Source organism: Carassius auratus, unplaced genomic scaffold (assembly GCF_003368295.1).
Source record: "Carassius auratus strain Wakin unplaced genomic scaffold, ASM336829v1 scaf_tig00042755, whole genome shotgun sequence".
Taxonomy (NCBI): domain Eukaryota; kingdom Metazoa; phylum Chordata; class Actinopteri; order Cypriniformes; family Cyprinidae; genus Carassius; species Carassius auratus.
The window spans coordinates 80,001-99,811 of NW_020526733.1; the positions used below are offsets into that span (position 1 = coordinate 80,001).

Genomic DNA, 19,811 nt, shown 5'->3' on the forward strand with positions numbered 1-19,811 from the left:
GATGATTACCTTGGATTCAATCATAAACACCAAGACAGTTATTGTAAAATACAAATATTGTGAATTTGTTGAATTAATAATAAATATTAATCTGGGGAAATATTCATAGTGATTTGTTAAAATGCATAATTTTCCACACAAACATAGCCTCTTTAAAGATTTAATTATCTGAAAAGTTTGGGGTTGGTTTGAAGTTTTAAGGTTCTTCTTCTCACAAAAGCTGCGTTTATCTGATCAAATATACTGTAAAATTAGCAAAATATTATTAGACTCTAAACAACTGTTTTCTGTGTGAATCTGTGTTAAAGTGTAATGTATTTCTGTGATGCTCTGCTGTATTTTCAGCATCATTCCTCCAGTCTTCAGTGTCACATGATCTTCAGAAATCAGAATAATATGATGATTTACTGCTCAAGAAACATTTCTGATTATTATCAATGTTGAACACAGTTGTGCTGCTCAATATTTCTGAGGAAACTGTGATGCATTTGATTTTTCAGGATTCACAGATGAACAGAAAGTTCAGAAGAACAGCATTTATTTGAAACAGAAATCTACTGTAACATTATCAATGTCCTTACTGTCACTGAGGAATAAAAGTATTAATTTCGTGCATGTACAGACAGCAGATGCTCTCGTGTTTGTGTTTTGACTTCATTTCAGTGTTTTAGTATCCGCTCTATTAGATCAGTATCAGCGTCTCGTGGGAAATGTGTGTGAGTGTGTCTCTGGGACTCTATCAGACAGACATGGGGTCAAAGGTCACAGGGTGACCCCTAAAGCAAATGGAACATTTCCCCAGAGAGAAAGAGAGAGAGAGAGCTAGCAGAAATAAAGCAGGTCGTTTGCTGAAGGATGTAATGTATTATGTGATTTATTTGACTTGTGGTGTGTGTCGCTCTCTCAACAGCTCTGCTGTAAACCACTGACAGAACAAGATGAACAAAACCTCACCATCCTGGAGAAACATGTAAGACACACACACACTTAAGGGTGTCTTGGTTTTTATATTGTTCATCCTCCTAAGATTAAAATTTGCTCTGTCTGCCTCACAGAATCATACTCATTAGTTACTGCAGCAAAATTATTTTTTAAAATTAATTAATGAATTCATTAATTCATTTTATAGTTTTTTGTTCCCAAAATTTCACTTACAGAAAATTACAGCTATCTTTACTAATGTAAAATTATCATTATTATGTTTTTAAATGTTAATTTTTATTATTGTTTTTATTTTTTCTCTGTTTTATCTCCTGTCATTTTTTTTTTCATTTTTATTATTTAAAATCAATTTTGAATAAGATTTTGTCCCTTTCCTTACAGTGATTTTTTCTACTGTTTCTACAAAATTATCATTTTGTTTATTTTTAATTTTTGCGACTTTATTATTTGTATTTATTTGCTAACTTGTATTATTACTATTATTATTGAACTTTTCTCAAAAATCATAAGCCTAAGAAGATCGTACGACCTGTAGAAATGTATTGGCTTAGATGAAGTACATATATTTGTGCTACTATCACCCTTAATATATACACTTTATATATTAATAATATCTAAACTTTCATGTTTATGCTTGAAAATAACCATCAAGCGTCACTCGTTCACTTCAGAAACACTTGGAAGAACTCATAGCGCCTTAGGTTCAAAGAATAAAGGAAATAAATGTTCATCCCCGGCCCGAAAATATCCATAAGAACATATTATTTCATATCATTATCATCAGAACACACACACACACACACACACACTCTGATTCTGTTGATTAGAGAAGCAATTTAACATCAGACGCTTTAAAAGCATCTCACGACGAGAGCAAAACAAGAGAGCAAACAAATAGCCAATGAAAACCAAGAGAAAGAAACATAAGCAGAAACAGTAGATTTAGATGTGATATTCTGTATTGTATAATGTAAATGCATGATCCTGTCCTCTGATTGGTCAATCTAGTGGCATTAAAACACAATATAGTCACCGTCTAACACTCTTTAGTTGTGCTGATATACACTCTCGTGTCGGATCATTTAACTGTGCTGCAGTGTCCTTGTGTTAATTAAACATCTGATGTGTTTCTGTGAGCCGGAGGAACAGAAGCAGAGAAATGAAAGCCTGTCGTCCTCCATTAGCTGCGTTTGCCCTTGTAGTGTTCACTAAAGAGTGTGTGTGCCGCTACGAAAACATCACGAACATGACAGAGAGTAAAAATAAAACAGATCTGCATGGGTAGTGAATCTGAAGGCCGTTTAGAAACGGTCAGAGTTATTTGGCTTTATATGAAAACAGATTCTGTCTTCTGTCTTTACAGATCAGAGGACTGAGATATGAAGAGCAAATCTAGTTCAGTTTGTGCTATAAGGTGAAGGATAAAGTCAATAAGAGTTTAAAATAGAGTAAAAAAATTGTATATTATATATATGGTTATTTGTAAAAATATTAGCGTGATAATAATGCATTAGTGCAATGCAATTACAATAAATAAATAAATAAATAAAATTGAATATTAATGTCAGTTTTTTTTGTGATGAATCATTGGGTTTGTAATTATTTAAAAAATATATTTGGAAATATTTGTAAAATAATTAATGCGATAATAATGCATTAATGCAATGCAATTACAAAAAATAAATCAATTAAAAAATGTAAAAAAATCGCAGTTAAGTTCTATTTGACCTCACCCCGTGTTCAAGTCAGGGTTGCCAGATCCGCGGTTTCTTTCACTTCTTTTAACGTTATTTGTAGCGCGCCTCCCATTTGTTACTTCTCAAAAAACAAATAAAAACAATTTCTCTGCTCTCAAATAAAGTCAGTTTTATTGCCAAATTTAAACAACACAAAATAAACATGAATTAACTTCAGAAGTTATGTTTGAAAATACTTTGACAGAAATGTATCACGTCTCATATAATCGCTCAATCAGCGTTTCAACCGAAAGAAAATCTAATGGGCAGTCTTTGGTCTCATTAATCTATTGTTTGTTCCAGAGCAAATAGTTTTGGCTCAGAGCAAAATCTCACCACATTATATTTTATATAACGTTAATGCTATATATCAGAGCGCTGCTTTTGTAATTTTGACTCATTTGACTAGCAACTTTTATGATGGATGTTGTTGTTTATTAAGTATTTTTATTCAATAAAAATATTTTATATAAATAATAGTGTTTAATAATCATATTTTGTAATGGGAAACTATGTTTGTTCATGGTGGTGATTTTAGTGACATTATTCCTTAATTAGATGCAACAAGACTGTTTTTCTGACTGAGTCAGCTTTAAAGACTTTTATATTGAAAGAGACTGAAATGCTGTAATGAACAAGGAATTTATTTTTACTTTCAAAAAACAGCTTGTAAGACACAGTTAACAAATGCAGTGAGCAGCGCTGTCATCAGAAATCACGTTTAACAGATGAAAGATAATACGACAAAGATATCGCTTTCCCCAGTGGACATTAAAACTAATGTTTTATTGTGAATATGAGATTGATCACATATTAGGATCACACACTCAGTCCATCATTCTCTGATAATACTCTATATAATACAGCGATACAATAAGCTTTAATGAAGCAACTCAACGTTACTTTGTTACTAGTTCTAAAGTAACATTCTTTAATTAGTAACGGAGCTGTTAAACTAGCAAACTCAGATTTGAATGATTTGTGTCTTTGTGTGTGTGTGTGCGTGTGTGTGTGTCCCAACAGCTCACTGTGGCCTGTAAGCGAGTCAGAGACATTCAGAGATGCTCCAAACATCCACACGCTCAATCCCACAATGCACCAGCGAATCCCAAACCCCAGCCACAGCCAGAGGACTACAGAGAGCTCGACCGCAAGATCCTACGGCTGTGTGGTGAGATATATTAGTTAAATATATTAGTAGAAAGTATATTAATGTTCTTTTTTTTTTACGCCACGTTGGTCCCCATTGAAGTCGATTATATAAAGAAAAACCCTGGAATGATGTCAATCAAACGGTTCAGTGTTGCAATGCGTGTGATTGACAGGTGAGCTGTACGATCTGGACGCCGCCTCCCTTCAGCTGAAAGTCATCAATTATGTAAGTATAGACTCATAACACACAGAGAACCCTGGAGTCTTCAGCAGATCTGTTTTCCTCGTTTATTGCAGCGAGAGTCCTGTGTGTTTGTGAACGAGGAAGGTCGGCTGGCTTTTATTTACAGCTGAGATTGTGATAAGCGTGTTATTGAGACGCCTGCAGCTCCTCATGAAGGTCACTGATCTACAGTCCCTCCAGACTCTTATTCAATTACAACTATGCAACGAAACAAGCTAGCTCACAAAACAATTAACCTCGCGCACAAGTCAAACACACACACACGTAATCTTCTCTTCGGTGTCATTAGACTTTGTTTTGAGAATGAGATCCGTTCCCAAACCTGCATAGACATCTTGTGAAGACAGCACGGTTAAAATATGGACGATTATCTCAGCTAACAAAGAAACATTCTCCAAACGTCTCAAAGTTACGAACGAATGTTCTTACAGTAATGTTAAAGGAACAGTTGTCTCAAAAAATGTTAACACAAAAATCATTTTATTTCTGAAATGTTTCAATTGGACGTTCATCTAATGTTTGTTTTAAATGTTACTAAATGTTCAGGGAACATTCAAAAGGAACGTTAGCAAAATGTTACAATTAGATGTTTTCTTAATGTTCGTATTGCCAAGAATTTTTTATAAAATGTTTTTTTATTTTTAGATTAATGGGAAAGTTAGCAAAATGTTCTGATAACGTATTTTTTATTTTATTTATTGCCTGTTTTTGTTATGACCGATGACAAACACTGGAGCCATTATAATGCATTATAGCATTATTTTATTTGACAGCGTTTGTTGTCATTCATAAATGATTTATTTGATTTGTTCATATTCATAAACACACAAGACTGTGCTGAAACAATGTTTCAGTTCGACTGACGGTTTTTAAATGTTGCTACTTTTTCAGAACGTTCAAATGTAGCGTTTCCATGGTGTTTGCCAAATGTTACAATGGAACGTTCCCTTAACATTCACTCATAACCAAGAAAAAACATTTTAAAACGTCACATTTAAAACATCCGGAAGTAACCTTTTCATAACGTAACTGGGAATCTTAGCCAAAGATTCTCAGAGCATATTTTTGCTAGCTGTAATGGTGCTTTCCGTGGCATCTCGGGGAAAAGCTATCATCATCTTGGTATAAAAACAACAGAAGTCAATGGAAAATCACTGGAAGGGTTAAATCCAAATGCAGTCAGATCAGCGGATGAGTTTGTTGTGTCGTTTGGAGCAGGACGGCTGATTTATGTTCACTTACGGGTCATAATGTTTATTGCTGCCCGCTGTTACGGAAATTAAAGTGTGTGTGTGTGTGTGTTGTACAGGTCAGCGCCTGAAGGATCATTTGTATAATAAGCTTGTCTGTATTTATTCAGATTGTTTCAACTCAATTGTCGAGATGAAAGGACACACAAACACACACACACACTTGAGTCGTAACCCCTTTCTGTGTTATTGCTAAACACAATTTCATCTCCAGCATGCAATAATCCCTGAAATGATATGATTACATTACGCCATTCAATCTGAATTAAGGGAAAACATTTTACGAGTTGCTGGTTTGAAAAATGAATGTTGTCTGTCGCCTTTCCAGATAAATGACTCCAGAAGGTAAAGAGGCTGAAGAGCCGTCTCCGTTCAGCTTCATTTGTCTGCGTTTATGTCTGATTGAACATGTTTCACGTGTTCATGTGTCGTTTAGTCTTTCTGTGATCCACAACATCCGGATGGACAGAAAATCTAATGATTTCAAACAAGTGACCATCGTTTTACAATTTATAAAATCATTACAAAATCATGGAAAATGTAATTTGAATAGACAATATATATTAGTAGTTATTGTGATCTTTGCATGGTGTGTGTGTGTGTGTGTGTGTTTCAGCTGCAGACAGAGACTCGGTCGCAGTGCTGCTGTTTACTGCTGGTCTCTGAAGACAACCACCAGCTCTTCTGTCAGGTGACACTCAGCAATACAGACTTATACTGTTTCTGAATAAAAGGAGTGATGCTGAAACACACACACACACACATTCTCTCACAGAGTTTTTTTTTTCTGCAGGTTGTCGGAGATAAAGTTCTGGAAGAGGAAATCAGTTTTCCAGTAAGTTTTTCTTTCCTCTTGTTATTTGTGTGTGTTTCTGTAACTCAAACAGTAACTCCAAGCTCACAGGTCTGAATCAAATGAAACGTATACCGTGAGTGTAATGCAATGTTGTGTAAGTGTTTGTGTGTGTGTGTGTGTGTGTGTGTGTGTGTGTGTGAGAAATGTTGTTTTTCAGCAGCAAGTAACATCTCTCTCTCTCTCTACAGCTTATGTTCGGTCGGTTCGGGCAGGTTGTGGAGACAAAGACATCCATTACACTACAGGACATCAGCCAGGTCAGTTCACACACACACACACACACACACTGACGCTCCTGTACAACTGATAACGTGTGTGTGTGTGTGTGTGTGTGTGTGTGTGCAGGAGGAGCGCGGGTTACTGAGCAGTTTGTTGGGGTTCGAGCCGAACTCGATGCTCTGTGTTCCTGTCATCAGTCAAGCCACTGGACAGGTGGTGGCGCTAGCGTGTACCTTCAACAAACTGGGCGGACAGAGGTGTGTGATGATGACTCAAAAAAAAACTGAAATATTTTTGGAATTTAACACATCTGTTTTCTGTGTGAATCTGTGTTAAAGTGTAATGTATTTCTGTGATGCTCCGCTGTATTTTCAGCATCATTCCTCCAGTCTTCAGTGTCACATGATCTTCAGAAATCAGAATAATTTGATGATTTACTGCTCAAGAAACATTTCTGATTATTATCAGTGTTGAACACAGTTGTGCTGCTCAATATTTCTGTGGAAACTGTGATGCATTTGATTTTTCAGGATTCACAGATGAACAGAAAGTTCAGAAGAACAGCATTTATTAGAAATCGAAATATTTACTGGTACTTTAAAGGAATAATTCAGCTTAAAATGAACATTAGCTGTAAATCTGTTCATCTTCAGTTCATCTGAGATCAGGATGAGTTTGTTTCTTCATCAGGTTTGTAGAAATGTAGCATTGCATCAGTGTCTCATCAATGGATGCTCTGCAGTGAATGGGTGCCGTCAGAATGAGAGTCTGATAAACACATCACAATAATCCACAGCACTCCAGTCCATCAGTGAACATCTGGAGAAGACAAAACCTGAAACAAATCCAGCATTAAGATGATTTTAACTCAAACACATAGAGTCTATAATCCATAATAACACTTCCTCCAGTGAAAAAGTGCATCTGCTGTTGTTTAGATGTGTTTAAACGCTGCTTGATCTGTGCAGATTTCTCTCCTGATTCAGACCAGAACACTTTTCAACTGGAGGAAGTGTTATTATGGATTTAGGACTCATATTTAAGTTAAAAACATCTTTGTTGCATCTTTGCTCAAACCAAGCTTTTGTGTGATGGTTTCCTCTTCTTCCAGAAACACTTAAATCCTAATGATTCTGTCTCTGGACTGGAGTCGTGTGTAAAGCGACTGCTGGATGAATCTGAAACTCATGGTTTAATGAAGAGCGAGATGAAAGCACAAATCAGATGCGATTGTACTGTTTCCAGACGTCTGCACCGAAGCGTGACGTCTCACATAGAGATAAAGGAAATTAAATTCTACACGGCCAGATCTGAACTCCTGATATTCGATATTGAGTTTCTCTCTCTTCTGTTTGTTTCATCTCGTTCTTTCATATTCCACATAAACACAGCTGCGATATTATTCAATAATCATAACTCTTGAGTTTATTGAATGCCTCTTGAGGTGATGCTGCTGTCGTCTGTGTGTGTTGATGTGCATTAAAGTGTGTTTCTGGTGTGTTTTCAGGTACATGGAGGCGGATGAGCATGTGATCCAGCACTGTTTCTGTTACACGTCGACGGTTCTCACCAGCACACTGGCCTTCCAGAAAGAGCAGAAACTCAAGTTCGAGTGTCAGGTGAGAGGAAGAGAAGAGATGTTTCTGCTTCTGTGCCTCTAAAGCGGACAAGTTGGTATGATTCTCAAGGGTCTTTGTGAAATATCTGCAACATACTTGGGTTAAAATCTCTCATTTTTACCGTCAAAAACAGCTCTGTTCACAGCGAGCCGTTTCGATGCATGTCTCTTTAAATGCTAATGAGCATTTAAAGAGACATGCACATATTAAATTGTAAACAGTGTTGAAAAGTTAATTAGATCTTTAAAATAGGGCCCATAGACTTGTTTATTTCTGTTTTATTTTTAATACTTTTGCATGGTGTATGGAGTGTAGATGGATGTGAAAAAAGCAATTTAAAGTAGTTTAATATAAGGCAGCAACATAACAAACGTGAAAAATAATACCTTTGCAAGGCATTGTGTGTGCGTGTATAATAATTGAATGCTTCGGCTATAGAAAAAGCACTTTTGCTGTGCCAGTAAAGCCGTTAAACAGTTAGTTGAATTGAAGTTAATTGAATCGAACTTGAAGAGTGAGAGAGCGAGGGAGGGAAAGTGATGGACTCTATATGGACAGCTCTGGGGGTCTCACAGGTTTTCAGACTGCTGTGAAATCCCACAATGCACCAGGAATAGCACATACTGCCCTGACCCTTCAGCACACACACACACACACACACACACACACACACATATTGACTCTTATCTGCCTTGTTGTTCTTCAGGCTCTGCTGCAAGTGGCTAAAAACCTCTTCACACACCTCGGTGAGTCAGGAATAATCTGAATGTCAGCATGAATCAACACTGACTCTTTTTACCATCATAATTCATGTTCCTGATTGTCAGTTATTCATCAGTGACCCGGTTATCAAGAAAAACATGTTTCCTTTCAAAATCTCTCTTCTATATTTAATAACTGTCTCCACCTCTGAAACAACGATCATTTTTGCTGATCCAGGTCGTTTGATACACACACACACACATATATATATATATATATATATATGTGTGTGTGTGTGTGTGTGTGTGTGTGTGTGTGTGTGTGTGTGTGTGTGTGTGTTAATGCATTGCATTGGATTTAAATTAATTGAATTGAATAAAGCAGCTTTGAATTGAATTGCATTGCATTGCACTGAAATCAACTGAATTGATTTCAATTGCGTTGCATTGTATTGAATTAAATCGAATTGCTCTTGATTGAAATTAATTGCATTGCTTTGCATTAAATTTAATTAAATTGATTTGATTAGATTTAAATTGGATTGAATTGAATTGCATAGCATTGCAATTAAATTAAATTAAATTAATTGAATTGACTTGAATTGCTTTGCTTTGCATTAAGTTGAATTGCATTGCTTTGAAATTAATTGAATTAAATTAAATTAAATTTGCATTGCATTTAAATTATTTTAATTGACTTTGCTTTGCATTGTATTGAAATAAATTTAATTGCATTGCATTACATTGCTTTTCATTTAAATAAATTGAAATGAATTGCATTGCATTTAAATTAATTGAATTGACTTGAATTGCATTGCATTGCACTGAAATGAAATAAATTGAAATGTATTAAATTAGTTAACATTGACTAACAATGTAAAATATATCTAAAGTATTTATTAATCACAGCTCATTTTGCCAATTGTTTATTTTAAAATTCATTAATACATCATTAACATCAAGAGTTGTATAATATAGTTGTATAATGTAATGTTAAGTGTTATTATTATTTAATGGACCTGAGCTGACATGAACTAACAATGAACAGTGATGTTTTAGTGATTAGAAATAGTGCATCACATTGTTAGTTAATGCATTTAAATTGTAAACTCATTGTAAAGTGTTACAGTAGTAATATAATTCCAGTCACGTTACAGAAATCAAACAATGTTTCATGTCGACTCTAAAGAAGGTTTACAGGCATGCATGTGATGAAGCAGATTCACCGTGTAACATCTTTCTCTCCGTCTCTCGTTCAGATGACGTGTCTGTATTACTGCAGGAGATCATCATCGAGGCCAGAAACCTGAGCAACGCTGAGATGTGAGACACAAACACATGCTTCATTATGGCTTTGATAGTTTTGGGCTTTGTCCAAGCCAGTCCCAGACTGTTAGCATGGACAGAGCAGCAGCCGAATAAATATCAATTAACTCCAATCAAATATAGAAACATTTAATCAAACGCACACACGCTGCATATTTACAAGTCTAACGCAGACAGAGCTGAAACACTGATATTATGGGATGAGTGTTGTTTTAGCGTGCTCTCTGTCTCTCTCTCAGTTGTTCTGTGTTCCTGCTGGATCACTTCAGTCATGAGCTCGTGGCTAAAGTGTTTGATGGAGGAGTCGTGAACGATGACGAGGTTTGTGTTAAATCACATGCAGCGCTTTATACAGTACAGATCCATTCAAAGCAGCTTCACAGTAATAAACAGGAATATTACTTTAATATTCACTGATTTTAAAGGGAATGCAGCTGTGTAGCAGCTCTACTGAAGACAACAGTGTCATTATTCAGCTTAGTTTAACTCAGTGCTGATTCTACTTAGTTTAATAGAAAAAATAAAAAATCATTCATAAAAAACACGAAAAACCTCCTTTTGGGCATATACAAGTGCATAAAATATATATATATATATATTATTTTATTATTTATTTATTATTATGATTAATTAATATTACATTGATTCATTATTTGAAGTATATTTTGTTTCAGTTATATATATATATATATATATATATGTAATGATGAGACAGAGAGGTTCGGATCCATGTGCAGAACTTTTAATGAGAATGGTCAGACAGGAAATGATCAGCAACGGCGTCAGGTATATGGGGATAACCTGAATCGAAAACAGGAACAAGCAGATGTCGGGGGCAAGCAGCAGAGAATCAGAGTCGGTATAAACAATTCAAAGGTCCGGTACAGAGAGATCAAACACAAGGAAAACGCTCGGAAATGACAGACACAGCAAATCAAGAGTTCGCAGAGAGTGAGAGTGAGTGTGCTGCTTATGTGTGTGTAAATGAGGTGCAGGTGTGGCAAGGAGATTGTGATGCAGAGACTCATGGGAATTGTAGTTAGGGTGTGGTGCAACAGATAAGAGGTGCTAGAGTCCGGGTGACATCTGGTGGTGAGTGTTAAATTGTCCTGATTGGAGTGCCCTCTACAAACGTTCATGGGCACTCCATGTAATGATCGTGACAATATATATAAAAATACTTTTCATAAAAGTGATTAAAAATATGACATTTTTTAATAAAAAACTTAATAAAATTCACGATTATGAAGCACATTTTGCTTTACAGAAGACAGAAGTGTTATTATTCAGATCAGTTTAGTTCAATTTAGAAGAAAAAAGAAAAAAGAAAATTTCCAAAAAACGTCCCCATTATTACTGTGTTAAAGATCTTTGGTCACGAGCAGTGAGTGATTTTTCTCTTGTGTTTTGTTGTTTTATTAACATTAAATGCCATCATTTACTCACTCTCGAGTTGTTTTAAACCTGAATGAATGTCTATCTCCTTATGAACAACAAACAGTTTTCCTACTATCAGGTTTGGGACAACATGAGAGTGTGAAAATAATGACAGGATTCAAATTTTTGGGTGAACTGTCTCTTAAATGACTTAGTATTATTAGACTGCTGTCACTTTAAGAGCTACACACACCGGTTTCTCTCAGCTGCTTACTTTCACTTTAGACTTTAGACAGCTGTGTTTATATGTAAACCTTGTGTGTTTTTGACAGTATTAGCGCAGTCAGACATGAAAGATAACTCAGTCCAGTACTCAGCCGCTGTTTGAAAGGATTTTTAATGTGTGCATGCTCAGAAAAAGCATGTCCGAACAGCATGCAAATTAAATGTTTAACCAGCAAGGATTTAAAGCACATGCAAATAATGTATTTTTGTGATTTGAATGTATTTGAATGTATCACACTTCCCTACTCTCTCTCTGGTCTGAGCAGAAGGAGTTTCGTATCCCGGCGGATCAAGGCATCGCTGGTCACGTGGCCACTACTGGGAAAATCCTCAACATCAAGGATGCGTATTCCCATCCTCTGTTTTACCGCGGCGTGGACGACAGCACGGGCTTCAGGACCAGAAACATCCTCTGCTTCCCCATCAAAGATGAGAACGAAGGTCAGACACGTCAATCCTGGAGGCGTTCCCGACACAGTCCCTATGGGAAAAAATCAGACACTGAAATAAAGAAAATATTAAAAAAATGTGTAAATTACATAAAAAAATTTAATTGCTCGTAAAAGATTATTTTGTCCACTCGTTTAGACATCTAAAACATTATAAATTTTAATAAAATTATTTACACAGTTACAATAAACTGAACAGGATGTAAATAAAGATCTAAAATCCCTATGGAAAATTTAAGGGGAAAATATTTGATTTTCATAAATAAATAAAATCTATACAAATGATTAAATATGTATTTAACATTTCAATTTAGAAACTTATTTGGTGCAGGATTAACAATTCACTCAGTGAAACTCAATTTCTATTAAATATCACAAATAATTACAAAGAAACTACAGGAAACAAACTGAATTATGTAATATTATGTAGTAGTAAGCCTGAAAGTGTTTTATTGTAAAATGTACTTCAATGATTTTATTTACAAAAAAAAAAGGTTACAGTGTAGTGAAAGCTGCTGGAGAATTATGCTGCAAGATTGAGTTCTGAATCACATTTAAACATAATTACCACAAACAGCCATCAGAAACCCATCAAGATGAACCGCTAAAGAGAAACACACCGCTCCAGGCTTGAGATTTACAGAGAATTAACTGAAAGTGAGGGAACCTTGAGGCTTTGCTTGTAGAGATGTTGAGGGCATCAGAGACTTTTGATTCAAAGCGATGTTGATGTGCATCAACCACAGATACAAGTACAGAAACCCACGAGAACATCTGATCTGATCTGTTCTCTCATCAGAGGTGATCGGTGTGGCAGAACTGGTGAATAAAACCAACGGGCCGTGGTTCAATCGTTTCGATGAGGATCTGGCAACGGCGTTCTCCATCTACTGTGGCATCAGCATCGCTCATGTAAGAGCTTCTGCAGCATCCCTCCATCACTCAACACAATATTACATCGACAAAAACTTACAAGCTTTTATAGAAATTAGCATTTAATGTGTATTCTATTATATATATATATATAATTTTTTTAATTTACATTTTACATAACAATTGCACTTATATATATTACTAATATATTTTATTTTATATGAATTTCTTTATAAATATAAATATAACTGTGTGTGTGTTTTTCTTTGTGTGTGTGTGTGTCAGTCTCTGCTGTATAAGAAGGTCCATGAGGCTCAGTTCCGCAGTCATCTGGCCAATGAGATGATGATGTACCACATGAAGGTTTCAGAGGAGGAGGTCACTAAACTCCTGCACAGCGGCATCGAGCCGGTCCAGAAAATCCATCCAGACTTCTCTGAGTTCACGTACACGCCTCGCTCTCTGCCCGATGACAGCACGCCTATGGTACGACACGAGCACGAACCAGACGATAAACACTGAAGACAGACACTGATCAAACACTCTCTCTCTCTCTCTCACTCTCTCGCACACTCTCTCTCACACTCTCACTCTCGCACACTCTCTATCTCTCACACTCTCACTCTCACTCTCGCACACTCTCTCACTCTCTCTCACACTCTCTCTCACACTCTCACTCTCACTCTCACTCTCGCACACTCTCTCACTCTCTCTCACACTCTCAGTCTCGCACACTCTCAGTCTCGCACACTCTCTCACTCTCTCTCACACTCTCACTCTCGACACTCTCTCTCACACTCTCTCTCACACTCTTGCACACTCTCTCATACACTCTCTCACTCAATCTCTCACACACACTTTCTCTAACTCTCACACTCTCGCACACTCTTTCTCACTCTTTGACACTCTCATACTCACACACTCTCTCTCTCACACTCTCACAAACACACTCTTTTTCACTCTCTCTCACACGCTCTCACACTCTCATACACACACACACACACACTCTCTCTAACACTCTCTCTCTCACTCTCACTCTCTCACACACTCTCTCACACACACACACACACACACACACACACACACACACACACACACACACACACACACTCTCTCTAACTCTCACACTCTCTCACACTATTTCTCACTCTTTCACACTGTCATACTCACTCTCTCTCTCACACTCTCACAAACACACTCTCTCTTACTCTCTCACACACTCTCACACTCTCATCCACACACACACACACACACACACACACACACACACACACTCTCTAACACTCTCTCTCTCTCACTCTCTCACACACAATCTCTCTAACTCTCACACTCTCTCACACACTCTTTCACACTCTCATACTCACACTCTCTCTCACACTCTCACAAACACACTCTCTCTCGCTGTCTCACACACTCAAACTCTCATACACACACACTTTAACACTCTCTCTCTCTCACACTCTGTCACACTCTCATACACACACACACACACAAACACACACACACACACACACACACACACATACTCTCTCTCGCTCTCTGTTTCTCTGACACACGTTCTCTCACTCACTCACTCACACACACACACTCTCTCTCTCTCTATCTCACACACACACACACGCACACACTCTCTCTCTCTCACACACACACACACACACACACATGTTTGTTTTTGTGTAAAGTGTGTTCATCCCATAGGTGTAATGGTTTTTATACTGTAGAAACTGTATATTCTATCTCCCTTCACCAACCCTACACCTAACCCTAACCCTCACAGGAAACTTTGTGCATTTTTACTTTCTCAAAAAAACTCATTCTGTATGATTTATAAGTGTTTTGAAAAATGGGGACATGGGTTATGTCCTCATAAGTCACCCTCTCCTTGTAATACCTGTGTCATACCCATGTCATTATACAGAGTTGTGTCCTGATATGATACAAAAACAAGAACACACACACACACACACACACACACCCTCTTTCTGTCTCTCTCTCACACTTTCTCTCACTCACACTCTCATACTCACACTCACATACACACTCTCACATGCTCTCACACTCTCACACACACTCCCACACACACTCTTTCTCTGTCTCTCACTCTCTCACACTCTCTCAAACTCTCATACACACACTCTCATACTCTCTCTCTCTCTCAGGGCGTCCTGAGCATGCTTGAAGACATGGGCTTCATCAACACCTATAAGCTCGACCTCCACACGTTAGCCAGGTACAGAAACACCACACATCCAAAGGTCAATAATGAACAAATCTTGTAGAAATCTAGCTAAAATCATCTATCATGTTTTTAGATTTGAATTTGGTTTAGTTTAAACTATTACTACTATTTTGTACTAGTAATTGTTCATTTATTCCGTTTTGTACTGATAATTCAAACAGTTTATACAATTTATTATTATGATATCATGACTATTATTTAGTTTATTCAGTAACATTATTTTGAAAGGGTAATTTATACAAGTTACAGTATTCATTCTATGAATTTATTCTGTTTATTCTCAGATTATATTGTAATACTAATTGATAAAATTAATACCATTTTCTTCTGCATTTGACTATTTTGTGCTACGAATTAATACAATTTGGCTATTTTGTACTAATATATATACTAATAACAAACCATTTATGTAAATTAAATGATTTTTTTGGACTGGTAGTTTATACTATTTGTTCTACTAATTAATGCGAGTTGTTGTACTACTAATTAATAAAATTTTGCCATTTTGTATTACAAATGTATAACATTTTTGTACTGCTAATTTATACCAAGTTTACTAATTTGAACTAATTAATATAATTTTGTACTATTAATTTATATAATTTTGTACTAGTAATTAACTTAGTTTGGCTATTTTGTGCTACTAATTTATATTTTCACCAATATTTTTGATGAAACGACTCAAAATGTCAAGTAAAAACTCATATTTTCCTTGAGCTCTTGTGCACTTCTCAGTCATCGCTCTTATTAGTATAAAGTTTTCAAACACATTTTTATGATAAAAAATGTCAACCTGTCATAAAAACCTGATATTTGTAGCTGACAGCTGATCAGTCTCATCAATCATGAATATTTGATCAGAGTCTCTCTCACCTGAGCTGATGCTGATGCTGTTGCTAGGCAACAGAGCGACTCATCTATAAGTCATTGCAGAGGGATGATGAGCTTCTGCCTAATGAATCAATAAGACACATTCAGAGCATCTTTTCCTGTTGTTGTAGGTTTTGTCTGATGGTGAAGAAGGGCTACAGGGACCCTCCGTATCATAACTGGATGCACGCTTTCTCCGTCTCACACTTCTGCTACCTGCTCTACAAGAACCTCCAACTGTCCAACTACCTCGAGTAAGAAGAGAACCACTCAGACCAGGAACAAGCTGCTTTCCCAACCAGTGCGACATGATAAAACACTGCATTGCTGAGCTTTACGCAGCTTGACAGTCAGCTGTGGGGTTTGAATCATTTTAGTGAATCAGTTGATTCAGACAGCTCATGTAAATGAATCAAATCAACAATTCATCACCTCCCAGATTAAGGCACTGCACTTGAATTAATGTAGTAATGATTTAAGATGTGTTCAGCTCACTCCTGTACATTAGGATGCTTCTAGTTTTATTGTTTAGTTTTTTTCACATGACCTTTTTACTAATGGTTTAAAAGTAACAAAGTACAACTAATTCATTCAACTTATAATAATAATAATAATAATAATAATAACATTTTATATAGTACTTTTCCTACATGGAATGCAACTCAAAGTGCTTCACAAGCATAAAACAAATATTAAAAATACGATATCAATATAAAATAACTTTTTTTTTCTGATTTTTACAGTTTATATTATTTTCTACTAAATGATTCAAATTTATGCCATTTTATACTAATTAAATTTATATTATTTTGTTCAATTTTCTTTTCAATTTATATTATTTTGAACTACTAATTTATTCAAATTTATGCTATTTTGTACTAATTAAATGTTTATAATTTTGTACTACTAATTTATTCAATTTAGATATTTTCTATACAGTTACAATTGAAATGTAGCATTTTTGATTCCTACTAAATGATGTAATTTCTGTTCTGGCAGAGATATAGAGATCCTGGCGCTCTTCGTGTCCTGCATGTGTCATGATCTGGATCACCGAGGAACCAACAACTCCTTCCAGGTGGCCTCGGTACGTCCCTCATCCGCCGAATGCCTCCGTGAGACGCTTCATGGTTTGTGTGAAATGTAATGAATTAATATGGGTGACATTTATCTGTTTTCACTAGCAATCTGTTCTGGCAGCCCTTTACAGTTCAGAGGGATCTGTGATGGAGGTACACACACACACACACACACACACACACAAACACACACTCTCTGTCAGTGCTGATCTAGTGTCTGTGTGTGATTGTGTTTCAGAGACATCACTTCGCTCAGGCCATCGCCATCCTCAACACACAAGGATGCAACATCTTTGAGAAGTTCTCCAGAAAGGTGCATCTCTTCCTCGACGAGCTCGATTTCTATTATTGAAAAGGATCAAGTCTATGAATCATACTGACCATGATGCTCTGCTCTCTCTGGTGTTCAGGACTATCAGCGGATGCTGGATCTGATGAGAGAGATCATCCTGGCCACAGATCTGGCTCATCACCTGAGGATCTTCAAGGACCTGCAGAAGATGGCTGATGGTGAGACCATTTCAGGGCTTAATAAACATCACCTGTTCCATTTCTATTAGAAAAAAATGTTTCAGAGAAAGTAAAAAAATAAATAATAATAATAATAATAATTAAATATACCATAATTTATAAAATATTATATAAAATAATATATATATTAATATTATACAAATATTAAATAATTCCAAATAAATAGTTTTGTTTGTATTTGTTAAATAAGTTAACTGAGTTTTATTTAAATGTTGAGCAATAAATTAAGTTAAAAGATATATATATATGTAATATTTAATTTAAATAAAAAATAAAATAATAAAATAAAATAAAATAATATAATAAAAAATGTGCAAATAAATTAGTTCATTGAGATAATTTATTTTGTCAAATAAAAATAATAATTGTAAATAAATAATATTAATAAGTGTCAAACCACAGGGTTGTTATAGTTAACAAAAACTTAAATCATTAAATAAATAGATAATTTTGCTAAATGAAATAAACATAAAAAATAAATCAGCTAGTAACCAAAAACAGAAAATAAAATAAAATATTTGATAAAACTAAACTAGACAAATAAAAAAAGCTAATAAAAAGGATACACAAAAAATGAAAAATAACTAAACAAAATTCAAAATATCATAAAAAATATAATCGTATCTCAATGATTTTAAAATAACACTGGACTGTCCTGCACAATGAAATAAAAAGTGTTTCGGCTGTAGTGAGAATAAAATATGTCTTGTCTTGAGTTCTTATTAATGTGAGTTTTTAATATAAGTGTGTCTGTGCAGCCGGTTATAACCCGAGGAGTCAAAGCCATCGCAGTCTGCTGCTGTGTCTCCTCATGACCTCCTGTGACCTCTCTGACCAGACCAAGGGCTGGAAGACCACCAGGAAGATCGCGGTACAGTCCTGAAGCTCAGTAACTCATGCCATCCACTCAGAGTCCAGTCAGAAAACTCTCTCACTCTTCTGTGTGTGTTTTACAGGAGCTGATCTATAAAGAGTTCTTCTCTCAGGGCGATCTGGTGAGTTCAACCTCATTTCTATCTGTGCTCATGTGTCTCTCAGGAAGATGAGATGTTCAGTATAACGCAGTGATGGAGAGCTGAAGATATCAAGGCTCCTCAGAAGATGTGAGATGTTCTGGAGGCTTGTGAAGATCATTCCTCCGCTGAGGAACAGTGAAAGTAAAGCTTCTGGAAACAACTTTGACTGGATACTGTACACTTTCAGACGACTGAAGAGATGCAGGAGATGGAGTTCGATCATTGATGCACCTGACTCTGTTCTTGTGTCTTCAGGAGAAGGCGATGGGAAACAGACCCAGTGAGATGATGGACCGTGAGAAAGCCTACATCCCTGAACTCCAGATCAGCTTCATGGAGCACATTGCCATGCCAATATACAAGTTAGAGAACCACTCACTTCATGCATGTGACGCTGCTTATGTATCAAGAGCAGCTCAAGAGTTTAACTAAACTGGTTCTTTTCCAGGCTCCTGCAGGAGATTTTCCCGCGTTCGGCCGAGCTTTACGAGCGTGTGGCCGCCAACCGCGAGCAGTGGGCCAAAGTCTCGCACAAGTTCACCATCCGCGGTCTACCGAGCAACAACTCGCTGGACTTCCTGGACGAGGAGTTCGAGCTGCTGCAGTCTCAGGGAGCCTTCGGAGACGATTCGCACCACATGAACGGATGCCTGGACGACGACTGCGACAAACACGACCAGTGACGTCGCTAGGGCAAAGGTCACCTGATGGATTCTGTCTTGGTAAAATACCAACGAGGAACGCTTCATTGTTGCCTTCTTGCCGTTGCTGTGGAGAGGCGTCTTGCTCAATGGAGAACGGTGGATGGTGTTGCGCAGTCGGAGGAGTGTGTAATAATACGCAAACATTACGACTGAAAAAAGTGATGTTCTCAGTGGCCACGTTGTAATAGCTAAACATATTCTTATCTAAATTAAAAAAAAAAAACGAATTGTAGGAAACGTAACAAGTCCAGCAGCCCAGCGTTACATTTTTAAAAGCTGAAACAAACACAGGTGTCTAGTGTTACGTGTTTAGAACTTGTAACAAATACAGCTGCCTGGTGTT

At 36.5% G+C, this 19,811-nt stretch overlaps 1 protein-coding gene across 1 annotated transcript in view; it reads left to right on the plus strand.

Annotated features, from left to right (window-relative positions):
* Window positions 1-19,447, plus strand: part of LOC113086128 (cGMP-dependent 3',5'-cyclic phosphodiesterase-like) — a 74,314-nt gene extending 54,867 nt beyond the window's left edge. Inside the window, exons 7-30 of the mRNA XM_026255327.1 lie at window positions 911-970; window positions 3,702-3,849; window positions 4,004-4,056; window positions 5,941-6,015; window positions 6,118-6,159; window positions 6,369-6,437; window positions 6,526-6,656; window positions 7,907-8,018; window positions 8,725-8,764; window positions 9,979-10,042; window positions 10,285-10,366; window positions 11,974-12,148; window positions 12,956-13,068; window positions 13,315-13,515; window positions 15,189-15,259; window positions 16,270-16,392; window positions 17,138-17,225; window positions 17,323-17,370; window positions 17,456-17,530; window positions 17,628-17,727; window positions 18,507-18,619; window positions 18,705-18,743; window positions 19,020-19,126; window positions 19,213-19,447. Of these exons, the coding sequence (XP_026111112.1) occupies window positions 911-970; window positions 3,702-3,849; window positions 4,004-4,056; window positions 5,941-6,015; window positions 6,118-6,159; window positions 6,369-6,437; window positions 6,526-6,656; window positions 7,907-8,018; window positions 8,725-8,764; window positions 9,979-10,042; window positions 10,285-10,366; window positions 11,974-12,148; window positions 12,956-13,068; window positions 13,315-13,515; window positions 15,189-15,259; window positions 16,270-16,392; window positions 17,138-17,225; window positions 17,323-17,370; window positions 17,456-17,530; window positions 17,628-17,727; window positions 18,507-18,619; window positions 18,705-18,743; window positions 19,020-19,126; window positions 19,213-19,447 (2,364 nt within the window). The remainder of the gene's footprint in view (window positions 1-910; window positions 971-3,701; window positions 3,850-4,003; window positions 4,057-5,940; window positions 6,016-6,117; window positions 6,160-6,368; window positions 6,438-6,525; window positions 6,657-7,906; window positions 8,019-8,724; window positions 8,765-9,978; window positions 10,043-10,284; window positions 10,367-11,973; window positions 12,149-12,955; window positions 13,069-13,314; window positions 13,516-15,188; window positions 15,260-16,269; window positions 16,393-17,137; window positions 17,226-17,322; window positions 17,371-17,455; window positions 17,531-17,627; window positions 17,728-18,506; window positions 18,620-18,704; window positions 18,744-19,019; window positions 19,127-19,212) is intronic.
* The last annotated feature ends 364 nt before the right edge of the window (window positions 19,448-19,811 follow it).